This window comes from Gorilla gorilla, chromosome 10 (genome assembly GCF_029281585.2).
Source record: "Gorilla gorilla gorilla isolate KB3781 chromosome 10, NHGRI_mGorGor1-v2.1_pri, whole genome shotgun sequence".
In the NCBI taxonomy this organism is placed as follows: Eukaryota; Metazoa; Chordata; class Mammalia; order Primates; family Hominidae; genus Gorilla; species Gorilla gorilla.
This window is the reverse complement of record NC_073234.2, coordinates 22,601,741-22,626,009: the sequence shown is the minus strand read 5'-3', so window position 1 is coordinate 22,626,009 and position 24,269 is coordinate 22,601,741. Positions and strand designations below refer to the sequence as shown.

The window sequence follows — 24,269 nt, the reverse complement described above, 5'->3', positions numbered from 1 at the left end:
GCAGCAAGCATGCGCACGTTCACACATGCGCTCCTGGGTCTGTCTTTGTGTGTGCCAGCAGGGGGCGCAAAAGAATCTGGCTGGGGCGGCTAAGGGGAAGCAAGACCTGGGCTCCGAAACAGGACCCGAGCTGGGAAGGCTGGCCCTGAGTTCTCGAGGCCCAGCTGTGCTCTTCACCCCACCCTCCATTTCTCCCACATCACCCATTTTTTTAAGGCTGGACAGCCATGGCTTTGCTGAGCCAGATTAAAAATCTGATGACCCCAACAGGAGCTGCTTCCTTGGTAGCAGGGTTCCTTGTGGCTGTGGGGAGCCTGCCTGTGCCTGTTGAGGCACTTCTGTGCCCAGAAGCCCAGTGGATCGCGTGGCCTGCTGTAGGCCCCCCAGACTCCATTTCTCAGTCACCAGGCGTGAGGAGCTGCTAGCTAACAGGCCTCCCCTGGGGAGGTGGGCTTTTCATCCCTGCAGTTCCGGGGCCAACAGAACAGGTGCCTGTCTGTTCAGTCCACAGATAAGCTGACACTTATCTTCCCAAGACAGGCCTTCCCGAATCTCAGGCACCAGAGAAACAGAGCCACCGTTTATACCTGAATCTCCCACTACTGCCCATTTCCCATCCCTGCGGGGAGGCAAGGAAGATGTGGAACTCAGACAAAACATAGGTGCAAAGTATGTACAGGAACTGCCAAATGCAGATAGGGCAGCAGGTGGATCTGAACAGAGGGACTGGGTTAATCTGCTTCGATTTTTAAGATATTTTGCTCTGCTTGGGGTTGAGTATCATGAAAGACGAAGCAGACGTCGCAGCCCCAATCCTGAGTTGCTGGGAGGCTAAGATGAGATAAACAATTAAACAAAAGACAGGTCAAGTGACTTGGATCAGTCTTCCTCATGTTCCCCTTCACACTTTATTTATTTCATGTTCCCAAGGCAGGAAGACAATGGAGGTGCCTAGGGAACCAGTGTTTCCACATCTTGCTGCAGCTGTAAAGGCAGCCATTTTGTCTCCTTCCCATTGTTCCCCTTTGCCTAGTGATTCGTCCCCCATCCAGAGGGGTGAAGGTCAGAGGTTGTTGGTCAGTAGTCCTCCATGGTCTTCAGGGCTCCCTGAAGGTTACTGCCGAGAGAACCCACCCGGGGGCCATCTTTACCAGACAGTGTTAGGAGCTTCACAATTAGACCATCCAACACTGTACTGGAAGATGGACCCAGGGCCGGCCGACAGAGAACTACGGTGCGCGCTCACCAGTTGCTACAGGGACCCTGGCCACAGGCCGGGTGAGGTCTCTGGAGAGGGGGCGAGCCAACCCCAAGCTCAAGGTCGACTGTGGGTTCTGGATCCACCAGGTGACAAATCGCACTGGGTGGGAGGAGGGGCTGGGGCCCATTGTGTCCCTCAGTGGCAGCCAGCCAACAAGAACCACCCCTTGTGCAACGCTCTTAGCTCAAGACGAGGGGCTTCCGGGGTGCGTGGGAAGTGGGGAGGGGGCTGCAGCCAGCTAAGGGCTGGGGACCTGAGGCGATGGATGTTGCTGACACAGGGACAGGGGCCTCCATCATTACCCGGCAGTATTAGAGACTCCCAACCGCACCCAAACACTGCTGGGTAAGACGAGGGCCCCCGCCCAGCCCACCCACCTTGGGTCAGGCAGCTTCAGGCCCAGGATCCCTGCGGAAAAGCTGCAGATCCCTGGCTCCCATCCCCCCACCACCCGAGTCCCTGGGGACACTTCCTGGTGAGCCCTGCTGCCCGCCACCAGCCACACCCTGGGTCGCTGATCACTAGGCCCAGGTTGCAGTCCAAGCAGGGCCCTCCGAAGCCCCTCGACCGTCGGCCCGCCGCCTCTGAGCCACCTTCCCCTACCCCCGCAGCCTTTCCCGACCCGCAACACACACCGATTTACCCACCCTCATCCCCCCTCTGCAGTCCCAAGCTCAGCCCAGGACCTCTCCCCTGGTGGCCTTTACCTGTCACCGGGCCCACCTGCCCCCAGAGAGTGGGTGCTGGGGAGACGAAGGGGCTTTAAGGCCCCAGATTTCACGGCCTAGAGCCCGCCCTGGCCTCCGCTCTTCCTCCTTCCTTCTCCGCCTGCCGGGCAGCCAGCGCAGGCTCCTTACCTGGGCCCCGCCTGCCACCCTGCGCACAGGTGTGTCCTCCTGCCATAGGCTGCCCCCCCACTGCCTTAACCCCTTCCCTCCCAGCGCCAGCCACGGGCACCTCCTCTAAGGCTTGGCCACTCCTCTAGGCCTCCCACCCTCTCCCAGGGGCCTCTTTTCTCCACCCTGCCTAGTCTCACCCCTGTCTCCAGAGGAACAAAAAGCGGGGACTGTCCTTGGGTCCCCTCCCCACAGCAGATGCTGCCCCCAGGACTAGCCCATTCCTCTGTGGCCTCAGACCCTGCCCACAGCGGAGCTGGCAGGCCAGAGAGATCCCTGAGGTCAGCGAGGGGTCAGCTGGGCAGGAGTTGGGCTGTGCCGCCACGCAGTGCCCAGCCTGTGCTGGGATCCCCTGAGGGAAAGGGGAGGGAGAAGGCCCCGCCAGGCCTGTGAAGGGCAGGCGGGTCCCAGCAAGGTGCCCCTAGTGTGAAGTTACCCACCGCTACCCAGAGACCCCAGCTGGCCCGGAGCATCAGCCCTGCCCCTCGATTGAGGCCTGCAGAGGGAATGATCGCGCTCCACTCTCCGGACCGAGCTGCTCCCGGACCCACCTCACAGTACAGCCCTCAGTGGAGTCCAAGTCCCACCCCAAGGGCAGGTAGCCCAAGGGCGGTTAGAGGAGGTGGGACTTGCCTTTGTGCAGCTGCGGCTTGTATAGAAGGGGCGTTGCTGGGAGAGGGGACCTGGGCCCGACAGGTGATTGCCCCACCCATGCCCTGGAGGGCCACAGCCCCAGGGAGCTATTGGGTTGCTCAATCCCTCGCTGTTCTCTCTCCCAGGCTTTGTTTGCTTCCTTCTTAATACCCGCCTGCAATTATTTGATGCTTGTGATCGGTTTGTGAATCTGTCTCCCTGACCAGCCTCCTAAGTTCCAGGAGGTCGGGGGACTGTGAATGCCTGTGACGCCGGGGGCTCTGAAAGGATTTGCTGAGTAATGCACGCCCAGCCTCTGGGCTTCGGGACCTGTGCTGTCTCAGCCTTTCCAGGAGTGGGCGCCAGCACTTCCTGAGGGATGACTCCCACCGGCTTTACTCCCCAGGACACCAGTGTTTCAAATAAAGAAGAAACCCCACTCCTGACAAGGGGGGAAGGAAGAGGGGACAAAAAACAAAGCACTCTTCACGTCAGCCAGCTCTTCAAACTCTGCCCAAGAGGATAAGGGCAGCAGCGGCCTGGATGAGGGGAGGAGCTGGGCGCACCCGGGTGCTCTGAGGAGCCTGCCCCTGTTCCCGCCAGAGGGGACGCAGCCGGGCTGGCCTCAGGTCTGCGCTTCCGGCTGTTAACTACTCTTCTTAGTTCAGATCTGGAACTCAGCATCAGGGGAGTGTGATCAGGGCCCCCATGAGGGTGGCCCCAGCTGCAACTCCAGGGTAAGGAGTGTGGGCTCTGGGGTCAGACGGCCTGGGTTCGAATCCCAGCCGCACTGTTCCATAGCCCTGTGACCTTGGGCAAGTGACCAAGTTACTTAGTTTTTCTGTCCCTCAGTTTCCGCCACTGTAAAATGAGAATGACAGAAGTGCCTAGACTGAACTAACGTGTGTAGTCTTTTAGTGCCTGGGCACATGGCAAGCGTGTGATGAGTCACTGTGCCCGTCTTATCGTCAGCCATCATCTCGGTGCTTTTCACAACCACCCTGTTATGATCGCCCTCCATTTTAAAGAAGGAGACTGGGGAGCTTCACCCACGGTCACCTTCCCACGTGCGAGGCGGAGTCCCGACCCACGTCCGTCTGACAGAAGGCGGAGCTTTCACGCGAGGCACGCACGGAGGCACGCACGGTTACCCATCCTGCCCTGCCCTCTGGCCGCCCACTCACTGGGCAAGCAAAGGGCTCAGAGGCGACACACAGTGATCCCAGGGCTTTATTTACAAGAGGAGAAGGGTTGGCCCTGCCTGGGGCCTGGCTGGGCTATATACAGGGTCAGGGAGTGGTGGGGGGGATGCAGCCATTTAAATTACAAAAGAATGGGGCGCTCCTAGGTTCAGGTTGTGAGTCTGTCCATCGCGGAATGCTTCCACAGGGTCAGGGCTGAGGCTGCCAAGAGAAGGGAGTGAGGGAGTGAGAGGGTAGCTGGAACCTGGAGGTGGAGCAAGAGGGTCTGGGGCAGCTGGGAAGCACAGAATGAGGCTGCGGCCACCCCATCCACCCAGGGAAGGCAGTGGAGCCAAGGACACGGGGAAGGGCAGGGAGGACACCCAGGCAGAAGAGCTGTACCATGGCCACCTGAGGACAGCACCGCTCACTTCCTCTTGAGGGAACCCTTGCTCTTCTCCTTGTCTGCTGACCGCTGCTTCTTCACTTTCTCCTCCCTCTTGTTCTTAGTGTGCAGGTTCTCATACACATCCTCCTTGTGTCTGCAGCCGGGTGCAGGGGGGCAAGTACAGGCAGTTGGTGCAGGTCAGGAGACAGCACAGGGGGACCCGGCACTGGCAGTCCCCTCTGGCCACCCCATCTCACAGGTGACCCAGCCACGGTCCCTGCACTAGACTCCAAGCTCCTAGAGGACAGAGGCTACATCTCATACACGAGTGCACTGCTGGTACCTAGCAGAGGCCCACACGTGGTGGGCACTCAGGAAATGCTTATGAACAGAAGGGGTGAGAACCAAGCCTGAACTTGAAGCCAGGTCCCCCCAGCTGCAACACTTGTCCTCTCCAGAAAGTGAGGATCGGGCTGGGCAGGACAAAGGGGTGGATGCCGGGCGGTGGCAGTCAGGGCCACTCACTTGGACGAGGTGCGGGAGGCCTTGGCATGGGCATTCTTCATGGCTGGGGGGTAGGTGATGTTCCCGTACTCCGACTCCTGGCCCTTCTGCGACTGTGGGCAGAGGGACAGTGGGAAGGTGGTGGTCCCAGCAGGGCCAGGTGGCACCCATCCTGCACGGCAGCCTCCCCCGGGCCCTGCTCCACACGCACCTGCAGGACCTCCAGCTTCTTCTTAGTGGTTTCAATGAACTGGGCGATGGCCACGTAGATGAACTTGTACTGCGCCTCCGTCTGCACCATGCCCGAGCGCTGTGCCCGCACCATCTGGATGGTCTTCTGGATGTCAATGTCACAGTCCAGGCCTGGGTGGGGGGCAGTCAAACCTCAGGTCCAGGCATAGGTGGACACCGAGGGGCTGCTCACCCCCCACCCCCAAACCCCCAGGTGCCCCTCACCCTTGGTGGAGATGTTCTCCATGAGCATGTCGATGACAATGATGGTACCTGTGCGGCCAATGCCGGCGCTGGGGAAAGACAGGGGTACCATCAGAGGCCAGTCAAGCCCTCCCCGGGAAGGGGGGTACCCAGCGCTCAGCTCCAGCCCCAGGCACCACAGGAGCAGCCTGAGCCTCCAGTGATGGGAGGGAATGTGTCCAGGGTCACCGGGCAAGTGATGATGGAGGTTTGCCCAGCTCTTCATGGACACGCTCCACCTCGGGCTCTGCGGTGCTGACGCTGGCTCCCCAGCTGCCACCATCCTTCCCTCCTCCACTCCTCGCGCCGACTCCTCACTCCTAGTGAGTGGCTGCCCCCACCCCGGAAGACCTGGGACCCCCAAATCCCACCGCTGTCCTGCCGGCTCCCAGGTACCCTGAGCCCTCCCCGCCTCTCCCTGAAGGAGTTATGGAGCATCTCTCAGCATGGCTTCACTTCCCTTTTTCTTCAAACCCTGACATCAGGGAAAGGACAGCCCTGAGACAGCAGGCTGCGGGGGCACAGGGTCAGGGGACTCAGAGGAGCAGTGCAGTAGGAAGTTTCTCTCCTTTCCCACCCCTGGGCAAACAGACCTCAGGGAGACCCCAGGCCCACCCTCAGCTGAGCCCAGCAAGCTGATGCCCTGAGTCGCGCTGTCTAATTTCAAACCCAGATTGTCAAAAATAACCCCCCACACCCACTTCCTTCCTGTAACGTCTAAATAAAGGCCATGGGGCTTTCAAGAAGTGTGTGAATGTGTGTGTGGCGGGTGAGCAGGAGGGTAGCTCTCGGGGATGGGCCTCTCCCTGAGAGAGCAGAGGACAGAGCCGCGTCCCCGAGACAGCCCGTCGGGGGCACCTCTAGATTCAGCCGACTTGCCCTGTCCCAGGACAAACAGCTGCTGGGGGAAGAGGAGGAAGCCAGAGGCCGTCGCAGGCCTGGGGTCCACGGAGGGAGTGGGAAGGGACCGGGGCAAGGCAGGTTGCCATTCCCCTATTCTCTGCCTGATGTGAGTTACTAAACTAGTAACAGCGCCCAGTTTTTGAGGGCTGACGGAATTCCAGCCACAACGATAGGGTCTCATTGAGTTCTCACGACAACCCTGAGATCCTGATTTTACAGATGAGGAAGCTGAGGGTTAGAAAAGTTAAGTAATTTGTCCAAGACCACACAGCTGGTAAGCAGAGGGGCCCTGCACCCACTGCCTCTCATCCACCCAGGCCAGGCCAGCTCAGTCGGCTCACCTGTGGGACCCCTGCTCCTCCTTGCAGCCCCCACCTCTGCACCTTACCAGGGGTCTCCTGATCACAAACATGCGGGTAGATAGACAGAGGAGTTATGTGCAGCCCCAAAGAAGCATCACCCATCCCCACACAGCCCTGGGGGCCAGGATGGGGCACTGCCTGGGGAAGCTGGGAGAGAGGGCGGAGTCAGGAAGAAGCTGAAGCCCTGCGGCTACCGAAGGAAAAAGAGGAGGAATGGGGAGCACATGCCTCATAGATGTTCCTGGGAGAAGAAACCAACAGAATGGGACCTCGAGAGAAAGCGGAGCAGCCGGGACACAGGCCTACTGTGGGTGCCTGCCCGGCCTTGCCCTGACTAGCTTGGGCCTGGCCAGCAACTGGGTCCCGGGATCCTCCTCTGTATTTGGCAGGGTTGGGCGAGATGGTACATCTGGGGAGGGCTCTGAGGAAGATACCCACAGGCAGAGGGCCAAAGTGGGGCTGGTTCCAGCCACGATCCACCCAGGGGTCTGGAGCCATGAGGGGACCCAGGAGAAGCCGGGGGTGAGCGGAAGGCACTCAACGTGCGAGCTAACGTTTATATTGCTTATAACAGCTCATGGCACTTAGCAGTATTTACTTCTCAGCTGTCACTACTACCATCAGGATTATCATCCTCACCTGCAGTGCACGATGATGGGCCCTGCGTGAGGCAGACTTTCCTGCCGCTGGTTGATCTGGTCCAGGAAGCTGAGGACACCCCCAGGCTCACTGGGGACCCCATGGTCGGGCCAGCTCAGGTACTGGTAATGCCAGATCTCCCGAATCAGGTCTCCCTAAGCCGAGGACATAGGGTCAGTGCCCCCTCCTCTCTCGGAACACCCCATCCGTCTCACCCTACCCGACCAGAGAGGAGAACAAGTCCAGGGAGGGACTCCCGGAATGGGGCAGGGCGTGGGGGCCGCTCACATTGTCCAGCGGGGAGACCTGTAAGGTACGGAGTTTGTATTCGGTTGTGTCATGCTCCCCGCAGTTGGTCACAGAGTAGGGTCCATAAACGCGCTGCATGCCCACCTCGGGCCAGTATGGGACGCATTTGTTCTGGAAAGGGAGGGTCAGGTGGGGATGAGGCACAGAGCAGGGCACTGTGGCCCATCCCAGGTCCTGCTCTATGTTCTGAGTGCCTGGCACCGGCCCAAACATTTGTTGGATGGACGGATGGGCTGGCAGAGAGGCAGGAGACCTGGGCTCTCGTCTCAGATCAACCACCAACAGGTGGTGAGGCCTGGCCAGCCACTTCACCGGTACATCCGTTTGTCATTCAACAAACGTTGCCAGGGCAGGCATTGTCCCTGAAGCTGTGCAAACCACACAGCTTCACAGACACAAATAACACCCAGTCTGTGCCCCTGTGCCTCGAGGAGCTCACAGAGACAGATGACCGGGAGAGACACCGCGCTGAGGAGCGTGGCTGGGAAAGAGGTAATTCTCCCTCTAGGTCCTGGAGGAAACAAGACCTGGATTCACAGAGGAGGCAGCGCTTCGGCTGTGTCTTCAAAAACGAGGCATCTGCCAGGCAGAGATAGGGTGGAGAGAGTCATTTCCTAGCAGAAAATGAGCTTGTGCAAAGAAAGGCTGGGAACCTGAAAGAGCCGGGGCTGCTGGGGGCGGTGAGCCTTCAAGAGAAGCGTGCGGGTCAGAGGGAAGCCACCAGGCCTTGAATGCCAGGCCTTAGAGTGCGACTTTATCCCAAAGGTGACCAGGAGCCATGGAAGAGATTTCAGAAAGGAAGGAACTTGACCCAGTTTGTGTCACGGATGGGATCACTTCAATGGAAGCACAGAGGGTGCTGTGTAGGGGGAGCCTGCAGGGTAAGGGGCAGACTCCAGAGAGATCTATGGGGCAGGGAGGACAGGAGGGGCCTGGATGCAGACAGGTGGGGCAGGGGTAGGAGGAAGGAGGACAGCCTGGAACCTGGGTCTGGAGCTCAGAAGAGCCCAGGGATGCATGCAGGGATCTGGGGGTCACGTTGTGTAGTTGAGACTTTGTCACTAGCCCTCAGTTTCCCAACAAGGGCCGGACCCTCACCCCTGAGATCCCTTTCTGCCCTGGCATCTGACGGCTCTTTGACTTCATGGCATGACCACAAGCACAGGGGCGGATGCGGGGAAGGGGGGGCGCCCTACCCGGCCTTTCTCCACCTCTCGGGTGGTCATGACGATGACACGGCTGTTCTCCTGCCACGCCATCTGCCAGAAGTCATTGACCGTGGCCTCCAGACAGCCCTGGCTGGCGATGTAGGTCTTAGCGTTCTCATCAGGGCCTAGCAGCTGGTTCTGGACGCAAGCGTGGAGAGACGCACCCCAAGACAGTGAGCCCCTTGGCCCAGCACAGGCCCTGAACCACTGCCACCCTCACCCATGCAAGAAGCCAGCTTTGGCTTTGCCCAGCTGTCTCTGGATCTAGGGTCCCCCCACCAGACAGAGAATTCCCAGGGCCCAGCCTCTCCTCCCACGTGGCCCACACTGCTGACCTTGATGTAGTTGGCATTGATGTAGTCGGACCCGGGGATGTTACTGTCCCGTCCCTGCAGGATCACTCGGCTGTGGTCAACTGGGAGTGGGTGGAGAGGAGACGAGATGGTCTGGGTCAGCCAGGGACTCACCACACCTGGGTCAGACCCTCCTGAGCTAACAGGCCATTCTGGTCTCAGAAGCCATGAGGCTTGCGGGGGACTGTGGGCAGCAGGGGTAGGGGATCATCTGTATGGAGGGAGTGAGGGAGTTCACAAGGAGGTTGGGATCGGGGGCAACCTGCCTGCTGGTGGTGGGGAGGCACTTCTAGGAGGAGTAGAGGCCTTTTGGAGAAGGGGGGGCTCTGTGGGGGGTGTGGGGAGATGGCCCCTCCTGGCGTGGAGGGTGGAGACCTGTGAGATGAGGGGAGGCAGCTGGGGCAGGGGCGGTATCCTGGGTGAATGGGGCAGCCTGGGTGCTCACAGGGGAGAATGTTCTTGTAGCGGTTCTTGCCCTTGTTCTCTGGCCGCTGCCCTTCCAGACGCTGGTGCAAGTTCTTCACCTCCTGCTTCTGCAAACTCTGAGATGTGGGTGGGGAAATGAGCATCAGCTCCCAAAGAGGGCATCCATCAGGGGAGCTCACGTGGGGTGGGTCAGGAGCAGAGGTGGGCAAGGAGGGGAAGGTGTCCGCCTGGGGCCCCAGGCCGCTGCCACCACCTCAGCTGCCCCAGCCCTGCCAGTCCCCACCATGCACCTCAAACTCCTCCCAGAAGCCAGCCTTGGCTGTATCCTCGGACTCCTGCTTCTTGTTCAGTTCCAACACTCGGTTCTCAATGTCAGCCGCATTCACCCTCGTGGCATAGTACGGCTGGAGTGGGGAAGAGCGAGAAGTCAGCAACTCAGAGATCCCAGAAGCTCACATCTGGGGGACAGCTCAGGGGAAGAGGGGAGGCAGCTGGGCCCACCCCTGACCTGCCGCAGGTAGACAAAGGCGCCTGAGGCCTCCTCAATCCCCGTCTTCTTGAAGTGCTCCACCAGGTCCGTGAGGCTGTCGAAGGTCTCCAAACCACCGACTGTGTAGCGTCCACCCTGGGGGAAGCCAAATAAGGCCATTCACAGGACTTGAGTCTCCCTCCCTGGGCCCCAGCCTTGAATTCAAGCCCAGGCAGACCCTCCCTGCCACCCACACTGTGGTCACAGACAGGAGCCTCAGCAGAGGCTCCCCCGCCGCCTGGCTGCCTTACCTCGCACATGACCTTGATGTGGGTGACCCTGAGCGGAGAGCCTGGGCCAGCCTTGGGCTGGTCACTGAGCACAGACAGCACAAAGTCTCCAGGCTGGCTGAGGCTCTCACGCACAAGAAACGTCCAGGGCTCGCCCTTGGCCTGCAGCAGCGTCTCTGCCTGCCCGCCAGACATGTGGCCATGGTACCACCTAGAGAAGGCAGCGTCAGGGAAGGTAAGACCCAGGCCACAGGGGAAGGCGCTGAGCAGAGACATTCACAGAGAGGGGCCGGAAATCGAGCACCTACTGTGTGCCAGGCACTGCGCTAGATGCTTCCAAATCCACCACCTCATTTAGGTCTCCCACAAACATGCTGAGAGCTAGGTATGCTATTACCCCCATTTTATAGACGAGGAAACTGACGCTGAGCTGTTACTCACTGGCCTAGGGCCCTTGACTGACTCCAGGGCAAGCTTCCAGAGCTCTGTTGCCCAGGCTGGAGTGCAGTGGCGCGGTTACAGCTCTCTGCAGCCTCGACCTCCCAGGTTCAAGCCATCCTAGCCTCCAGAGTTCTAACCAGGCTTCGAACCCAGAGCCCACCTCTGAAAGGCAGAAAGGCTGGCAATATTCAAAATATTTAGAGGAGAGAAGCTAAGGATGAATCTCCGTGAAGGATGGGGCTGTGCCCCAGCAGAGACCAGAGGCAAAGAGAAACGCAGACCGAGGCCACACCACAGGGAGTGGTGGGAGATGGACACACAGACTCAAGTCACAAGGAAGGCGGATGGGGTGCGCTCCGCCAGGGAGGCGGGGAAGACAACCCCACTGGGGAAAGAGTGGTGTAGGGGGTTCTGGGGTGCCCTGGATGATGTCACTGAAGGGGAGCCCAGGGTTCAAACGGATTCAAAGGGGCTGTCAGGGCAGAAAGCAGAACTAAGCCCTTTCCCCGAAGCACACCCCTTTCCCAGGAGGAAACTGTAGCCCCACAATGCCCAGCCCCACAGGAAACCACGTGATGGAAAAAACACAAAACTCCTTCTGGGGAGAGAGTGAGAAGTGAGGTTGTGAGGTTTCCTCAGCCCAGGGACGAGGGGAGGGCGGGCAAATTTTCCAACCGCAGGGATGGGGGGAAGGAGGGGAGGACCAGTCTGTCCCAACCCATCTCACCCCTGCCCAGAGGTGACTCCAGCCGAGAGACCCCCAGAGCCTCCTAACCCCACTGGGCTACTTCAGCCCACCGCTTGGGGACAGGCTAGGACCCCAGGTAGCGGGGAGGGGGCTGAGCCCCTTCCCTCAGGCCCCAGTATGAGGAAGTCTCCATGCAAATGTCAGGCTGACCACAGGAAGCGCAGAGCCACCGAGGGACAGATGCAAATTCTCGCAGAGGAGGAGGCGCACAGACAAGGCAGGGGACACAGCAGAACCTGGGAGAAAGAGCCTCTCACACACTCCCAGGCTCAGGGGTGACACTGGCTCCTGGGATTGGTCACCCAAAAGGGCCTCCAGTGTGGCTTCCCTGGTCTTAACCTCCCACCCCGGCACTGCCCTCCCTTCCTTCCCTCTCTTCTCTCTTCTCCTTGAACCCAGGCCTCAGCCTCCTCTGCAGGGGCCTCCTGGGGCCCTGCTCCTCTCTTCCAACTCCAGGCACTGGTCAGCCCGTCCTCCTCTCCTGGCTGGAGGGAAGGAGAAAGAGAGGACATGAGCTTTAGAGGGTCTCAGTGCCAAAAGCCCCCTGAGTGTTGCGGTGGGGAAGAGGAAGGGCAGGGGGCAGACACGGAGCCAGCCATGTGAGGCTCACAGAGAGATGGAAGGCCTTGAAGGAGGCCGATCCAGGAAAGGAGACCTCCCAGGTTGGCCACAGGGCTGCACCGTGACCAAATCCAGCTCTAAGTTTCAATCAGTGCCTTGACCAAAAATATTGATGCAGTTTGGAGGCCCGAATCTCAGAGAGGCTGCAAGCTGGCAGGAGCAAGGTTCCCGATCCTTTCAATAACCGATCCACGAATGCAGGGATCCACGGCAAGGGCAAATCGGCTTGGCCCAGGGGTGCATGTGAAAACCCCCTAGCGTTATTCCGCTGCCCTTTACTCTAAGGGGATCTGGCATTGAGATGCGGCTGCTGAAAGGAGCCATGGTGTCATGAGGAGCCTTCAGAGCCCCCAGCCCCCAGCCCATGCCTTTGGGAGACCACAGGAGGAGTCGGGGAGGCCACACGAAGGAAATGCCTGGAGTATTACTCTGTGCCCGGGACAGCGTGAGACACTTTACACAGGTGAACACTTCCCATCCTGCTCTCAGTGATCTCTGTTTGGAGACCTATTTGACCCCACAGCACAGACCCATCCCCACGGGGCAGCTGGGACAAGGCATCAAGTGTCCTGGCAAGCATTCATCCCCATCTTCACCCCAGTGTCAGCTCCTCACTGTCCTAACATGTGCTGGGGTGAGGAGCAGACGGAGGAAGGCAGGCTCGATTCCAGAGGAAGAAGAGCTTTCTAACAACAGAGCTGGCCTGCACGACATGCTGGCCACCAACAGTGGCCTCCCTGTCTCTAGTGGGACCTGGGTTGCAGCGGCCAGGGCCCCTGGAGTAGGGCAAGGCAGTTTTCTGTGGCTTCCTCGGGGTTAGGTGGAAAGGGTGGTAGGTTAGGCTCTGAGACACCAGGCCCCAGGACAGCATGGAGGAGGGACACTGAGAGCCCCAGCCGGTGCAGGGAGGGGAGGGGATGGAGGGTAGGCAGCGCCGGCTGCCAGTCTCCCTGCCTCCCTGGTTGTTCAGGGTGGGAGCCGGCTCATCCCTGCTTGGGAGTGGCGGGGGTGTGGAGCCCTCACCTCTCACTAGTGGGATCGGAGCAGTTCAGCGGGTACTTGAGGTGGATGATGGTGCCGTCGCGGTCCTGCAGGACGCCCTGCTGCTGAGTGTAGTACTCCACCAGCTCTGTCAGAGTCGCGAACTTCTCCCCTCCATACAGGTCATAGAAATCCCCTGAGTTCTGGATCCGAATATGGGTCACCTGATCCCCCACCCTGCAGGGCACCAGGCGGTGAGGCCAGTCGGTGCAGGAGTAGAGGCAGGAGGGCAGGGATCAGCTGAGGTCCTGGGTGGGGGCACACATGGGCATGGGTGGGCACAGACAGGGATGGGGAGTGTGGGGGTTGGGGGCAAGGGAACAGAGGGGGAGTCAGCACTGCCACGGGGAACCAGGAATGAGTGGTTCAGGGCCTGGATGGCACAAGAGAGTGGCCAAAATGCCCGGGGTTGCGGGGGGCCCACCTACCTGACGGAGAGCGAGAAGTCACCCTGGTTCTTGCGACTGGGCCGAGCCAGGAAGCTACCGTGGACACCTCGGCCCTTGAGCAGGGTCTCTGCATCCAGCCCACTGAGGTCTCGGTGAAACCACCTGGGCGGCCCAGGCAGGGCAGTGAGGAGGGGTCCCGTGGGCACCAGGCACCCTTGCCTCCTGTCTACCGTGGGTGGCAGGCCCTTACCTCACCATCCTGGGGGCTTCCGGAGAGGAAGGGGGCGCAGGGAATGAGGAGGTGCAGCTAGTCTGGGCAGGCAGAGAACTCAGGGACTAAGCCTCAGATGCAGCTCCCAGTGCCAGGCCGCCTCACCACCCCCGGTGGTCCCAGTTCTGGGGCTGCCACTCCACTGGCCTGGGGCAGCCGGCAGGGCGGGGACAGGAAGAGGCGCGGCCGACCCCTTGGGGGAACTCACTTGTACTTCTCGTTTTAGAGCACAGCAAGGGAAGAGAAGCAGAGCAGGGTGGCACTGGGGGTGGGGACGGGGCCCACTTCCCACACATCTGCAATCAAAGGCTCAGGAGCATGGCATTGCACATATGTGACAACACATGCAGTAAGGACACATGTGTGCCTTGCACACTCCAGGCCCAGATAATACTTCATGCATGCGAACCCAGACGGTCACACGGCATCTCTCCCTCCTCCACCAGCTGCTTTTACGCAGCCCTCCCTGGCCCACGCTAATAACAATGATGGCGGTGACAACTGTCATCGAGTGAGTCCTGCTGGATGCCGGGCGCTGTGCTATAATGGCGTTCACATGCCTTGTCTGATTGGTTTCTCACCACAGCCCTGTGAAACAGGGGCTATCTTTATCATTTTACAGACAAGGAACCTGAGGCTCAGGGAGTTTAAGGCATTGCCTGAGTCCATCAGTGAGTCAGCTGCAGTGCCAGGATTCAAACCCCGACAGTCCGGTTCCAAAGCCAATGCTTTGAACTTCTATACACCAGCCCTCAGGGCTTCAAAGAACAGAGATTAAGAGCCTCCTTGTCCAAAGGGGCTGCCATGGGAGGAGCAGACTAATAGTTAAGACCTTGCCAATGCTTGCAAGAGAGAAGGGTGCCCTCCTCTAACCGACATACGCAGTTTGTCCATGCCACTGTGGCAGAGGGATGGACAACATGACCCTGAGCAGCCCTGTCAACGTGGGTCCTTTCTAATTCTTGTCCCTAGGCCTCTGCCCTGCCCCAGGACTCCCGCCAGGGGGCCTATCTCCTGGGGGCTGGGGAACAAGGTCCTCGCCATGGCTGATTTTCTCAGGGCTGGTTGATCTTAGAGGCCCTAAACACTAAGGTGTATGATGCTGCCTGCCTGTAATTCCAAATACAAACATCAACACCGCCAAACCAAAACAAGGAAAAGCAGCTCAACAGGGGATACATCAGAAACACATATTGGTGGCTTCCCCTAGGGAGGGAAACTGGGTGGCTGGAGGACAGGGCTGGGGTAGACACTTGGTTCTCTACATACCTTTTTGAATGTTATATGATGGGCATGCATTACCTTTATAAAAATAAATATGCTAACTGGGAACAATTTCTGGGAAACTTTTAGGGTACAGGGAAGGCTCTTTGTCTCTATCTGGATGCTGTTTGCATGGGTGTGTATAAACGTGAAGTCAGCCGGGCGCAGTGGCTCACACCTGTAATCCCAGCACTTTGGGAGGCCAAGGCTGGCGGATCACGAGGTCAGGAGATCGAGACCATCCTGGCCAACATGGTGAAACCCCCTCTCTACTAAAAATACAAAAAAATTAGCTGGGCGTGGTGGTGGGCGCCTGTAATCCCAGCTACTCGGGAGGTTGAGGCAGGAGAATCACTTGAACCCCGGAAGCGGAGGTTGCAGCGAGCCAAGATCACACCACTGCACTCCAGCCTGGCAACACAGTAAGACTCTATTTCAAAAAAAAAAAAAAATGGAGTCAGGTTGTGTGCTTAATATTTATGAACATTATGCGTGTTATGCTTCAGGTAAAAGAAGAAAAAATAAAGTTTTAAGCCCAACAAGTCTAATTTTCCCATGATAACTACATTATCATTTTTAGAAACATCAAACATCAATGTTTTCCCCCAAAAAAGGCTTTTCCACTTTTCTTTCTTTCTTTTTGTTCTATTTGTTTCTGGTTTTCTTCTCTCACCGGTGCCCTGGGGAATCTGCCTGGTGGGTTTATTGCATGGTCCAGCTTTGACTACTCCTTCAGCTTGGACACCACCCCGGAACCCCGGAAATCCGCGGAACCCCCACGCCCAACGCCAAGGAGCAAGAAGAGCACATGCAAAGCTGGCTGCAGCGCGGGACACCCGCTGGCGCTCTCGCTCATCTCTGAGTGTTCAGAGTCCAGTGCGATGCCTGGCACTGAGCAAGTGTCCAACAAACAAACTCGTCAGTCCATAGCCACATACCTGGCCACAAGTACAGCTTCCTGGTCCTACACACACAGCCTGCTTGTCATACGCAGGCAAGGGTGCACACACAGTCACAGCACACACACCTCATCATCCACGTCCACCTACACACATACCTGGTCCGGTGCACATCCCCACGCATGGAACATAAATCTGACCACACACGAAGTTTCAGGTCCATGCTCAGCACCAAACGCCCACTGCACCCTGGCCCCAAGACACTCCTTCCAGGGCTTAAACCCACTTGGTGGGAAGGAATTAACTCGGCACCCAGAAGAAACTAACTAGGCACCTCTTCCTGACCCATGGAAGAGGCAGGAATTCCTCTGAAGGGTGTCAAGCCAAGAGGCAGAACTCAGACAAGAGGTACAGTTTCTGCTATCCTTTGGCAGGAAAATTAAAAACTACCTCCCTTACCTTGACATGGTGTGGGGTTTGCAGATCACTTTCACATACACGATCTCATTTAGGCCTCAGACAGCCCTGTGATGTAGGAATAATTTTCCCCATTTTCTTATGGAGGAAACAAGCGTAGGGAGACTAAGAATTACAAGAGTAAATGCCTGATAATTCAGAAGAAAAAAATATTTCCTTGGAAGCAGGAAGATAAAAGTAGAGATCAAGGCCAGGCGCAGTGGCTCACGCCTGTAATCCCAGCACTTTGTGGGGGTGAGGCTGGTGGATTACTTGACACTGAGTTTGAGACCAGCCTGGGAAACCTGGAGAAACCCTGTCTCTACAAAAAATACAAAATTTAGCCAGGTGTGGTGGCACACCCCTGTAGCCCCAGGGACTTGGGAGACTGAGATGGGAGGATCGCTTGAGCCTGGGGTGGTCGAGGCTGCAGTGAGCCATGGTTGTGCCACTGTAATCCAGCCTGGGTGACAGAGTGAGACCCTGTCTCAAAAAATAAAAATAAAAATACAGCTGGGCGCAGTGACTTACACCTGTAATCCCAGCACTTTGGGAGGCCGAGGTGGGAGGATCACTTGAGGTCAGGAGTTCGAGATCAGCTGGGCAACACAGTGGAACCCCATCTCTACTAGCCTGTAATCCCAGCTACTTGGGAGGCTGAGGCAAGAGAATGGCGTGAACCCGGGAGGCGGAGCTTGCAGTGAGCCGATATTGCACCGCTGCACTCCAGCCTGGGTGACAGAGCAAGACTCCGTCTCAAAATAAATAAACAAATAAATATAAATAAAATCTTTTTTTTTTTTTTTTTTTTTTTTGATACGGAGTCTCGCTCTGTCTCCCAGGCTGGAGTGCAGTGGCGCGATCTCGGCTCACTGCAAGCTCCGCCTCCCGGGTTCACGCCTTTCTGCTGCCTCAGCCTCCAGAGTAGCTGGGACTACAGGCGCCCGCCACCACGCTGGCTAATTTTTTTTGTATTTTCGCAGAGACGGGGTTTCACCGTGTTAGCCAGGATGGTCTCGATCTCCTGATCTCGTGATCCGCCCACCTTGGCCTCCCAAAGTGCTGGGATTACAGGCGTGAGCCACCACGCCCGGCCCAATAAATTTTTAAAAAATTAAAAACCAGGCCGGGCGCGGTGGCTCACGTCTGTAATCCCAGCACTTTGGGAGGCCGAGGTAGGCAGATCACTTGAGGTCAGGAGTTCGAGACCAGCCTGGCCAACATGGTGAAACCCCGACTCTACTAAAAATACAAAAATTAGCCGGGTGTGGTGGCACATGCCTGTAATCCCAGCTTCTCAGGAGGTGGAGGTTGCAGTGAGCCGAGATCATGCCACCGCATTCCAGCCTGGGCAACAGAGTGAAACTCCGTCTCAAAAAAAAAAAAAAATTAAAAACCATACAGATCAAGATCACTGGTGATACAAGAAGATAGGCAGTCTGGAAGCGCAAACAAGGCAAAATAATCTGTAGAAAGTTCTGGAACTGCTCTGAGCCTCAGAATCCCCGCCTGACAAATGAGCTTAACAATATTTCCCAAATACTGATGTGAAAAGCTGGTAAGTGGCAGGGTTTCAGTGCTGCCAGCTTTTACATTATACTATTAATCCTCAGGCCAACCCTACTTAGTAGGTGTTATTCACCCAATTTTAGAAACAGAAACTAAGACTCAGAGATGTTAAGTAATTGGCCAAGGTCACAAGCTAGTGAGTAGGAAGGTGGGTAAAACACAGCTGTCAGACGCCGGAGCCTGGTGCCCTTTCCCCCAACAACCATACTGCAGCAGACAGCATCGGGGGCAGATGGGATGGGCACTGCCACAGCCCATGATGGAAGGTGGAGGAAGAAGTGCTCCCCCAGAGGCAACATGGGTCAGGGCAAAGAGGTGGCACACACAGAGTCCACATGGGCAGTGCCTGGCCGTGAGCAAGCCGTGTGGCTGGAGCAAAGTTGTTCTGAGAGGTGGGGACCCTGCTGTAGAGGGTCATTCAAGGCCAGGCTGAGAAACCAAGAATGAAATCTGCACCAGGGGAGGCCTGGCCAAGCTACCTGGCAGGAAAATGACCATAGACGGGATCAGGGACCAGAAGACTCAGTAGGAACCCCATCAGTGGGGCCGACAGTGACAAGATGTGCACTGGGGCAGGGGCAGACGTGAGTGTGAGAAGCAAGAATCAGCAGGGCTGGGGAGCCACCCACCCACAAACTCGCCAGTACTCTGTAAGCAGGTTGTCACTTTTTCTTTTTCTTTTCTTTTTTTTTTTGAGATGGAGTCTCTCCCGCTGCACTCAGGCTGGAGTGCAGTGACGCAATCTCGGCTCACTGCAACCTCCGCCTCCTGGGTTAAAGCAATTCTCCTGCCTCAGCCTCCCTAGTAGCTGGGACTTACAGGTGCGCACCACCGTGCCAGCCTAATTTTTTTTTTTTTTGTATCTTTAGTTGAGACAGGGTTTCACCATGTTGGCCAGGCAGGTCTCGAACTCCTGACCTCGTGATCCACCTGCCTCGGCCTCCCAAAGTGCTGGGATTACAGGCGTGAGCCACCATGCCCAGCCGGTTGTCACTTTTTCTTTTTCTTTCGACTGGGTGTCACTTTTTCTTTTTCTTTCCTTTCTTTTCTTTCTTTCCTCTTTCTTTCCTTCCTTCCTTTTCTTTCTTCTTTCTCGCTCTTTCCTTTTTTTCCTTCTTTCTCTTTTTCTTTCTTCCTTCCCTTCCTTCCTTCCTTCCCTCTCTCTCTTTTTTTTTTTTTTGACACAGAATCTTGCTTTATCACCCAGGCTGAAGTGCAGTGTCACAATCCAACTCACTGCAGCCTCGACCTCCTTGGCTCAGGTGATCCTCCTGCCTCAGCCTTCCAAGTAACTGAGACCACAGGTGCATGCCACTACATCCAGCTATTTATTAGTAGTAGTAGTAGTAGTCGTAGTAGAGATGAGGTCTCTCCCTATGTTGCCCAGAGTGGTCTTGAACTCTTGGGCTCAAGTGATCCTCCCACCTCAGCCTCCCAAACTGCTAGGACTACCACATGCTTGGACCATCATACCCAGTATTTTTTTTTTAATAGAGATGGGGTCTGTCTATGTTGCCCAGGCTGGTTTTAAACTCCTGAGCTCAAGCAATCCTCCTCCCTCGGCCTCCCAAAGTGCTGGGATCACAGGCGTGCGCCACCTCATCTGGTCAGGTTTTCACTTTCAACATCCTAGCTCCAACAAGGTCTAACCTGCTGTGGCCCTGCCTCCGCTCCACTAGGGTCCTCTGCCACGGGCACACTGTCCTTTTTTTGTTTGTTCCCACATTAGGGCTTTGTGCTCACCATCTCCTCTGCCCGGAGATGCTTGACTGTTGATCACTACGTCACATGGCCGGCTCCTCTTCCTCCTCATCCGGGTCTCAGCTCAAATGTCACCTCCTCGGGAAGGCCTCCCTGATCCCTCCAGCTAGTAATGTCACCTGCACACCCAGTCACTTGCTAGCACATGAAGCTGGTTCATTTTCTTTCTTTTTTTTTTTTTTATTTGAGACAAGGTCTCACTCTGTCGCCCAGGCTGGTGTGCAGTGGTGCAATCATCGCTGACTGCAGCCTTGACCTCCCAGGCTCAAGCAAGCCTCTCACCTTAGCCTCTCCATAGCTGGAACCACAGGACGCATGCCACCACACCCAGCTGATTTCTTATTTTTTGTAGAGACAGGGTCTCACTATATTGGCCAGGCTGGTCTCAAACTCCTGGGCTCAAGCAATCCTCTCGCCTCAGCCTCCCACGGTGCTGGGATCACAGGTGTGAACCACTACACCCAGCCAAGGCTGTCTATTTTCCGCGTAATACTTCTGAGAATCTGCAATGATCCAATTTATTGGGTTATTTGTTCGGTCTGTAACCTCCCACTGGAATGTAAGCTCCGTGAGAGCAGAGACCATGTCTGTCTTGTTCCCTCCAGTATTACCAGCATCTTAAACAGCACCTGGTGCATAATAGATGCTCAACACATACCTGTTGAATGAATGATGCAGGGGAAAGGGAAGTGAAAGGAAACAGAAAGAAGATGGGACCAAAGTCAGATGTTGGGAAGTGCGGAGAAGTTGGCTGGACGTGGGAGGGCCTTCGCCGGTGGCCTCTGCCTGCTATGTTTGCGGTGTTGTGAGCTACCCAGGGGGACAGGTCCTAAGCAGGAGGCAGAAGCAGGAGCCCAGAGGCTGGAAGTAGAAATGCAATGGAGAGAACAGATACACACTTGTCCAGGGGAAAATGTTAAAGAGGGGGCAGAGGGGCATGAGTGAGCCTGGGGGTCCTCACACCTTGCGGGAAGGGGAAGGTTCATAGGGACCGGAAACAGGCGCAGGGCAGTGGCAGATCGCACTCATGTTCACACACGTCGGAGTGAGCATCAACAAAGCCCTCCCTCCCTCCAAAACTAACAGGAGACTGGGACCCGGGTGGTGCCCGGGACTTACCCACGGGACAGCATCTCTCTGTAGGGATGGGGAAGCCACGGCGGAGGGCCGCAGGGGGCGGGGCTGAGCCAGTGGCACAGCTGTGCACAGTGGCCCAAGCCAGGTGAGGAAGAACCGCTCAGTAATCAGCCACTTCCTCCTCGATCCTGCCTGCCAGGCCAATGGCACTGCAGGGACAAACCCCGGACTAATAGTCTCCAGGAAAAGGACAGGTGGGGCGGGGCTGGCCCGAGACCGCCCACAGCGGCCAGCTTCCCTGCAGCCCCAAAGCGGGAGTACAGCAGGCCCGCCTGCTGGTCCAGGGCCGCCTTCCCTCGGGAGAGGAGGAGCCACCTGGAGCTCCACCTGGAGCTCAAGCTGACAGAGCGGCGGGACATTGGGTAGGGGAACAGACCAGGAAGTAACCCTGGCTGAGGAAGAGCAACCAATGGGGGAAACCTCTCCGTAGGCGGAAACCAAAGGGCCTAAGGGAAAGCCCTAACAGCCCAATTCCTCAGAGAAGGAGGTACCCCCTGTGCCGGCCCACCCACCCAGGGCGCTGAGGGACCCAATCCAGCCTCTCAACCTGCCCCGGGGGAAGGGGAGGAGCCTCAGGCAGGGTTAGGCCCTGGGGCAGGGTTAGGCCCAGCCAGGACTATAGGAAGGAGCTGTTCAGGGGGATGGGGCCTGGAAAGGCAGAGGGAATCAGGGAAGGAGAGATGCGGGTTGTCAGGTCCGCAAGAGACTGACACCAAGGCTAAGTCACAGGCGCATTTATTATTGTCTGGAACATCAAGGCCTTTCCTCCCCTGGCAGTGGCACAAGGGAGGGCCAACTCTCAGGAGGCGGCCACGCTGCCACCAGCAGCAGGCCCATGGGGTGGCAGGGTCATGGGCGGCAGGAACAGCGCCTTCAGCTTGCCTGACAGGCTGGCGATCTCAGGATCCTGGGCTTCGTAGGACTTGACCAAGCGAGCAAACTTAAGGACACCTGCAAGAGGGAGTGGAAGGTCAACCCTTCTCCTAAGGACCAGCGTGCCTAAGACACCTGGAGAGGGTGGTAGTTTAAGCATGAACTGCTCCCCCACTGGCTGGGCAGCTGTTTGCCAAACAGGACGCATGCAGGCCTCTGTCCCGTGTGGTTTGGATGATGACATTTGGTCTACACTGGGCACAACTAGATGGGATGCAGTGAATGAAAATGTCCCAAGGCATTGTGCTTCTTGCTCTCAGGTGAACCATTTTAGCAGTTTCGTCACTGGAACCCCAAGAATGAACACGAGACCCCAGGTCTGTAGCTGGAACTCAGGAAGGCTATGGGGCAGCAGAGCTGAATCAGTCAACACCTTTGGGGAACACCAGGATCTCACCAAAAATTTAACCACCAACCCCCCAAACAAAAATTAGCTGAAACACCCTGGAGAGACTGCAGCCACTGCTGTCATGCAGACATGTCACTAAAAGGTGGCACAACAGCATTTAAGTCCAGCTCTGCTACTCGAGAGTCTGCACCATTAGAGTTTGCTTCCTCATCACAAAATGGAATAATAATGTGATTAACAGTACAGGTTGGCCATCCTTAATTAGAAAATCCAAAATCTGAAATTATGAGCGCCAGTGTGAGGCCGAAAATGGAAAATTCCACACCTGACTTCATAGTGGGGGGTGGGGGAGACTGTAGTCAAAACGCAGTCAAAACTTTGTCTCATGCACAAAATTATTCAGACTATTATATAAAATTACCTTCAGGCTATGTGCATAAGGTGTGTGTATATGAAACAAAACAATTTCGTGTTCAGATTTAGGTCCCATCCCCCAAGATATCCATGTATATGTAAATATTCCGAAATCCGAAAAAACCCGAAACACTTCCGGTCCCAACCATTCCGGGTAAGGGATACGGAACCTCTACTGTACAAAATGCAACTCGGACGCACAAGCTCAGGGTAGACCCTGGGCTCTGAGTGCCAAGAATGTTAGTCAGATTGTGGCTGCCGCCGTGTGGCGAGAAAGGGGACAACCGCTCATGGGCCCACAGATCCCGCGCCCTCTCCCGACCCAACTCCCGCCTTCCCGCGTCTGACCCACCTTCCCCGTCGCAGCTGAAGCCATAGGCTTTGATAACCTCCTGCTGGATCTGCGTGGCCACGGGCAGCACGAATTGCAGCATCTTACCCATGTCATTGCAGGCGTTATCCCGAGCCTCGTCCATGCGCACTGCATTCTCCGGGGCGGAGAACGCCTGGATCACCTCCGCCAGGACCACTGCGCGCCAGAAGCATCCCAGGGAGGCGTCCCGGGTAGGCGTTGGAGAACGGACAGCGGGCCCAGCGGAGAGCGCAAGGAATTAGTGGATTGAGGCTGTAGGTAACCCAATAAGATCCCAAGTCTTGGGGGAAAGCGCCCCAGTTAGAAGGACGGTACCCGGCGTCCCCTACCCCATTTTCCCGGCGGACGTAGCCAGGTTTGTCGCCCCACATCCTCCGCCCGCATCCTCCCCAGACCGGCAGCCCATGCCTTGACTAGGATGATTCTCACCCTTCGCTTGCTCAGCGCTCAGGGCCGCCGGTTGGGTCGAGGCGGACGCCATAGGGCGTCTGAAGCTGTAGGTTCAGCGGAGGTAAATGGAAAACTCACGAATAAAGAGCCACGTCCTACAACCGTTCCCAAGGCTAGTGGGGGCGGAAAGGAAGCAGCATCCAGCGCAGCCGGAAGCCTCCAGGCGTGGCCCAAATTTTCACACCGCGGACTTAACAGCATTTAGACCAACAAACCTACCCACAGACATTATTTGTGCACAGTGAAAATAATCTGCTGTTAAAAACAAACTACATAAGAGGGGCTTTCCAGTAAAAAAAAACCGGAAAGCCTGCTAGACAAATTCTAAAAGAGCTGTAACACTACCGCGCATGTGTTTGGAGAGAAGATGGGATATGCAGGAACTCCACAATTGGTGAGGGTGAGCTTAGGTGACCTTTTTTCCTGTTCCTATTACTGTATAAACAACGATGCATGTTGTAGTTTTTAGTAGGAAAAATAATATTCTAAGGAACTTACTTAAGTCATTATTTCTAGAGTTCGCGAACATTTGTTCTCAGCCCATGCAAATGAGTTCGGTACTGATTGGTTGAGAAAGCAGCCAGTCACAGCCCCTTCGTTGTTGTTAAGCCCGGAGACCTGGATTCGGCAGTAAAGGCCCAGAGCAAAAGCCGTTGTCGCAGTTTCCTAAAGGCCTTGTCTATTGATGAGCGATGGAGCCTAATGCCCGGCCCGATTTCCCTTCCCTTCCAGGCTTTTATCACCCACTCCCTTCTCAAACTGTAGGTGGTTAAGGATGCCAGGTACTGATCGCCTGGACCTATTAAAACTAGCCCACCCCACCCCCGCTTCATAACCGGCTTTGTTTTTGTTTTTGAG

The 24,269-nt window shown here is 56.7% G+C and overlaps 2 protein-coding genes, 1 long non-coding RNA gene, 2 other non-coding genes and 1 pseudogene across 8 annotated transcripts; all 6 read right to left on the bottom strand.

Annotated features, from left to right (window-relative positions):
• Window positions 1–870: 870 nt before the first annotated feature.
• Window positions 871–2,134, bottom strand: LOC109029060 (uncharacterized). The gene is made up of 2 exons (XR_002008056.2): window positions 1,969–2,134; window positions 871–1,117 (listed from the first exon to the last, which is right to left on the bottom strand). It is a non-coding gene; the product is annotated as an uncharacterized lncRNA (long non-coding RNA).
• Window positions 1,127–1,221, bottom strand: MIR141 (microRNA mir-141). Its single transcript, NR_106204.1, has one exon. It is a non-coding gene; the product is annotated as a microRNA mir-141 (primary transcript).
• MIR200C (microRNA mir-200c) lies at window positions 1,551–1,617 on the bottom strand. The gene has a single exon (NR_106203.1). It is a non-coding gene; the product is annotated as a microRNA mir-200c (primary transcript).
• A 1,868-nt stretch (window positions 2,135–4,002) lies between the features above and the next one.
• PTPN6 (protein tyrosine phosphatase non-receptor type 6) lies at window positions 4,003–21,242 on the bottom strand. 3 transcript variants are annotated; one of them, XM_004052606.3, is made up of 16 exons: window positions 20,875–21,242; window positions 13,576–13,698; window positions 13,130–13,324; window positions 10,318–10,507; window positions 10,046–10,162; window positions 9,828–9,941; window positions 9,557–9,653; window positions 9,094–9,173; window positions 8,747–8,896; window positions 7,530–7,661; window positions 7,242–7,396; window positions 5,320–5,387; window positions 5,075–5,226; window positions 4,885–4,976; window positions 4,374–4,513; window positions 4,003–4,193 (listed from the first exon to the last, which is right to left on the bottom strand). In XM_004052606.3, the coding sequence occupies exons 1-15, from the start codon at window positions 20,886–20,888 to the stop codon at window positions 4,399–4,401; spliced, it is 1,794 nt and encodes a 597-aa protein (XP_004052654.1). In that variant the 5' UTR covers window positions 20,889–21,242; the 3' UTR covers window positions 4,003–4,193; window positions 4,374–4,398. The 3 variants fall into 3 exon arrangements, with proteins under 3 accessions (XP_004052654.1, XP_063550641.1, XP_004052653.1); XM_063694571.1 differs by having other exon boundaries at window positions 4,383–4,513; window positions 20,875–21,226; XM_004052605.5 differs by lacking the exon at window positions 20,875–21,242 and adding an exon at window positions 13,787–17,071.
• Window positions 21,243–21,611: 369 nt separating this feature from the next.
• C10H12orf57 (chromosome 10 C12orf57 homolog) lies at window positions 21,612–23,778 on the bottom strand. Of its 2 annotated transcripts, none has more exons than XM_019037976.4 (3): window positions 23,391–23,778; window positions 23,028–23,117; window positions 21,612–21,843 (listed from the first exon to the last, which is right to left on the bottom strand). In XM_019037976.4, exons 1-3 carry the CDS (start codon window positions 23,440–23,442, stop codon window positions 21,692–21,694), a joined length of 294 nt encoding a protein of 97 aa, XP_018893521.1. In that variant the 5' UTR covers window positions 23,443–23,778; the 3' UTR covers window positions 21,612–21,691. The 2 variants fall into 2 exon arrangements, with proteins under 2 accessions (XP_018893521.1, XP_004052661.1); XM_004052613.5 differs by having other exon boundaries at window positions 22,941–23,117; window positions 23,391–23,774.
• LOC115933384 (uncharacterized) lies at window positions 23,690–23,755 on the bottom strand (annotated as a pseudogene).
• Window positions 23,779–24,269: the final 491 nt, after the last annotated feature.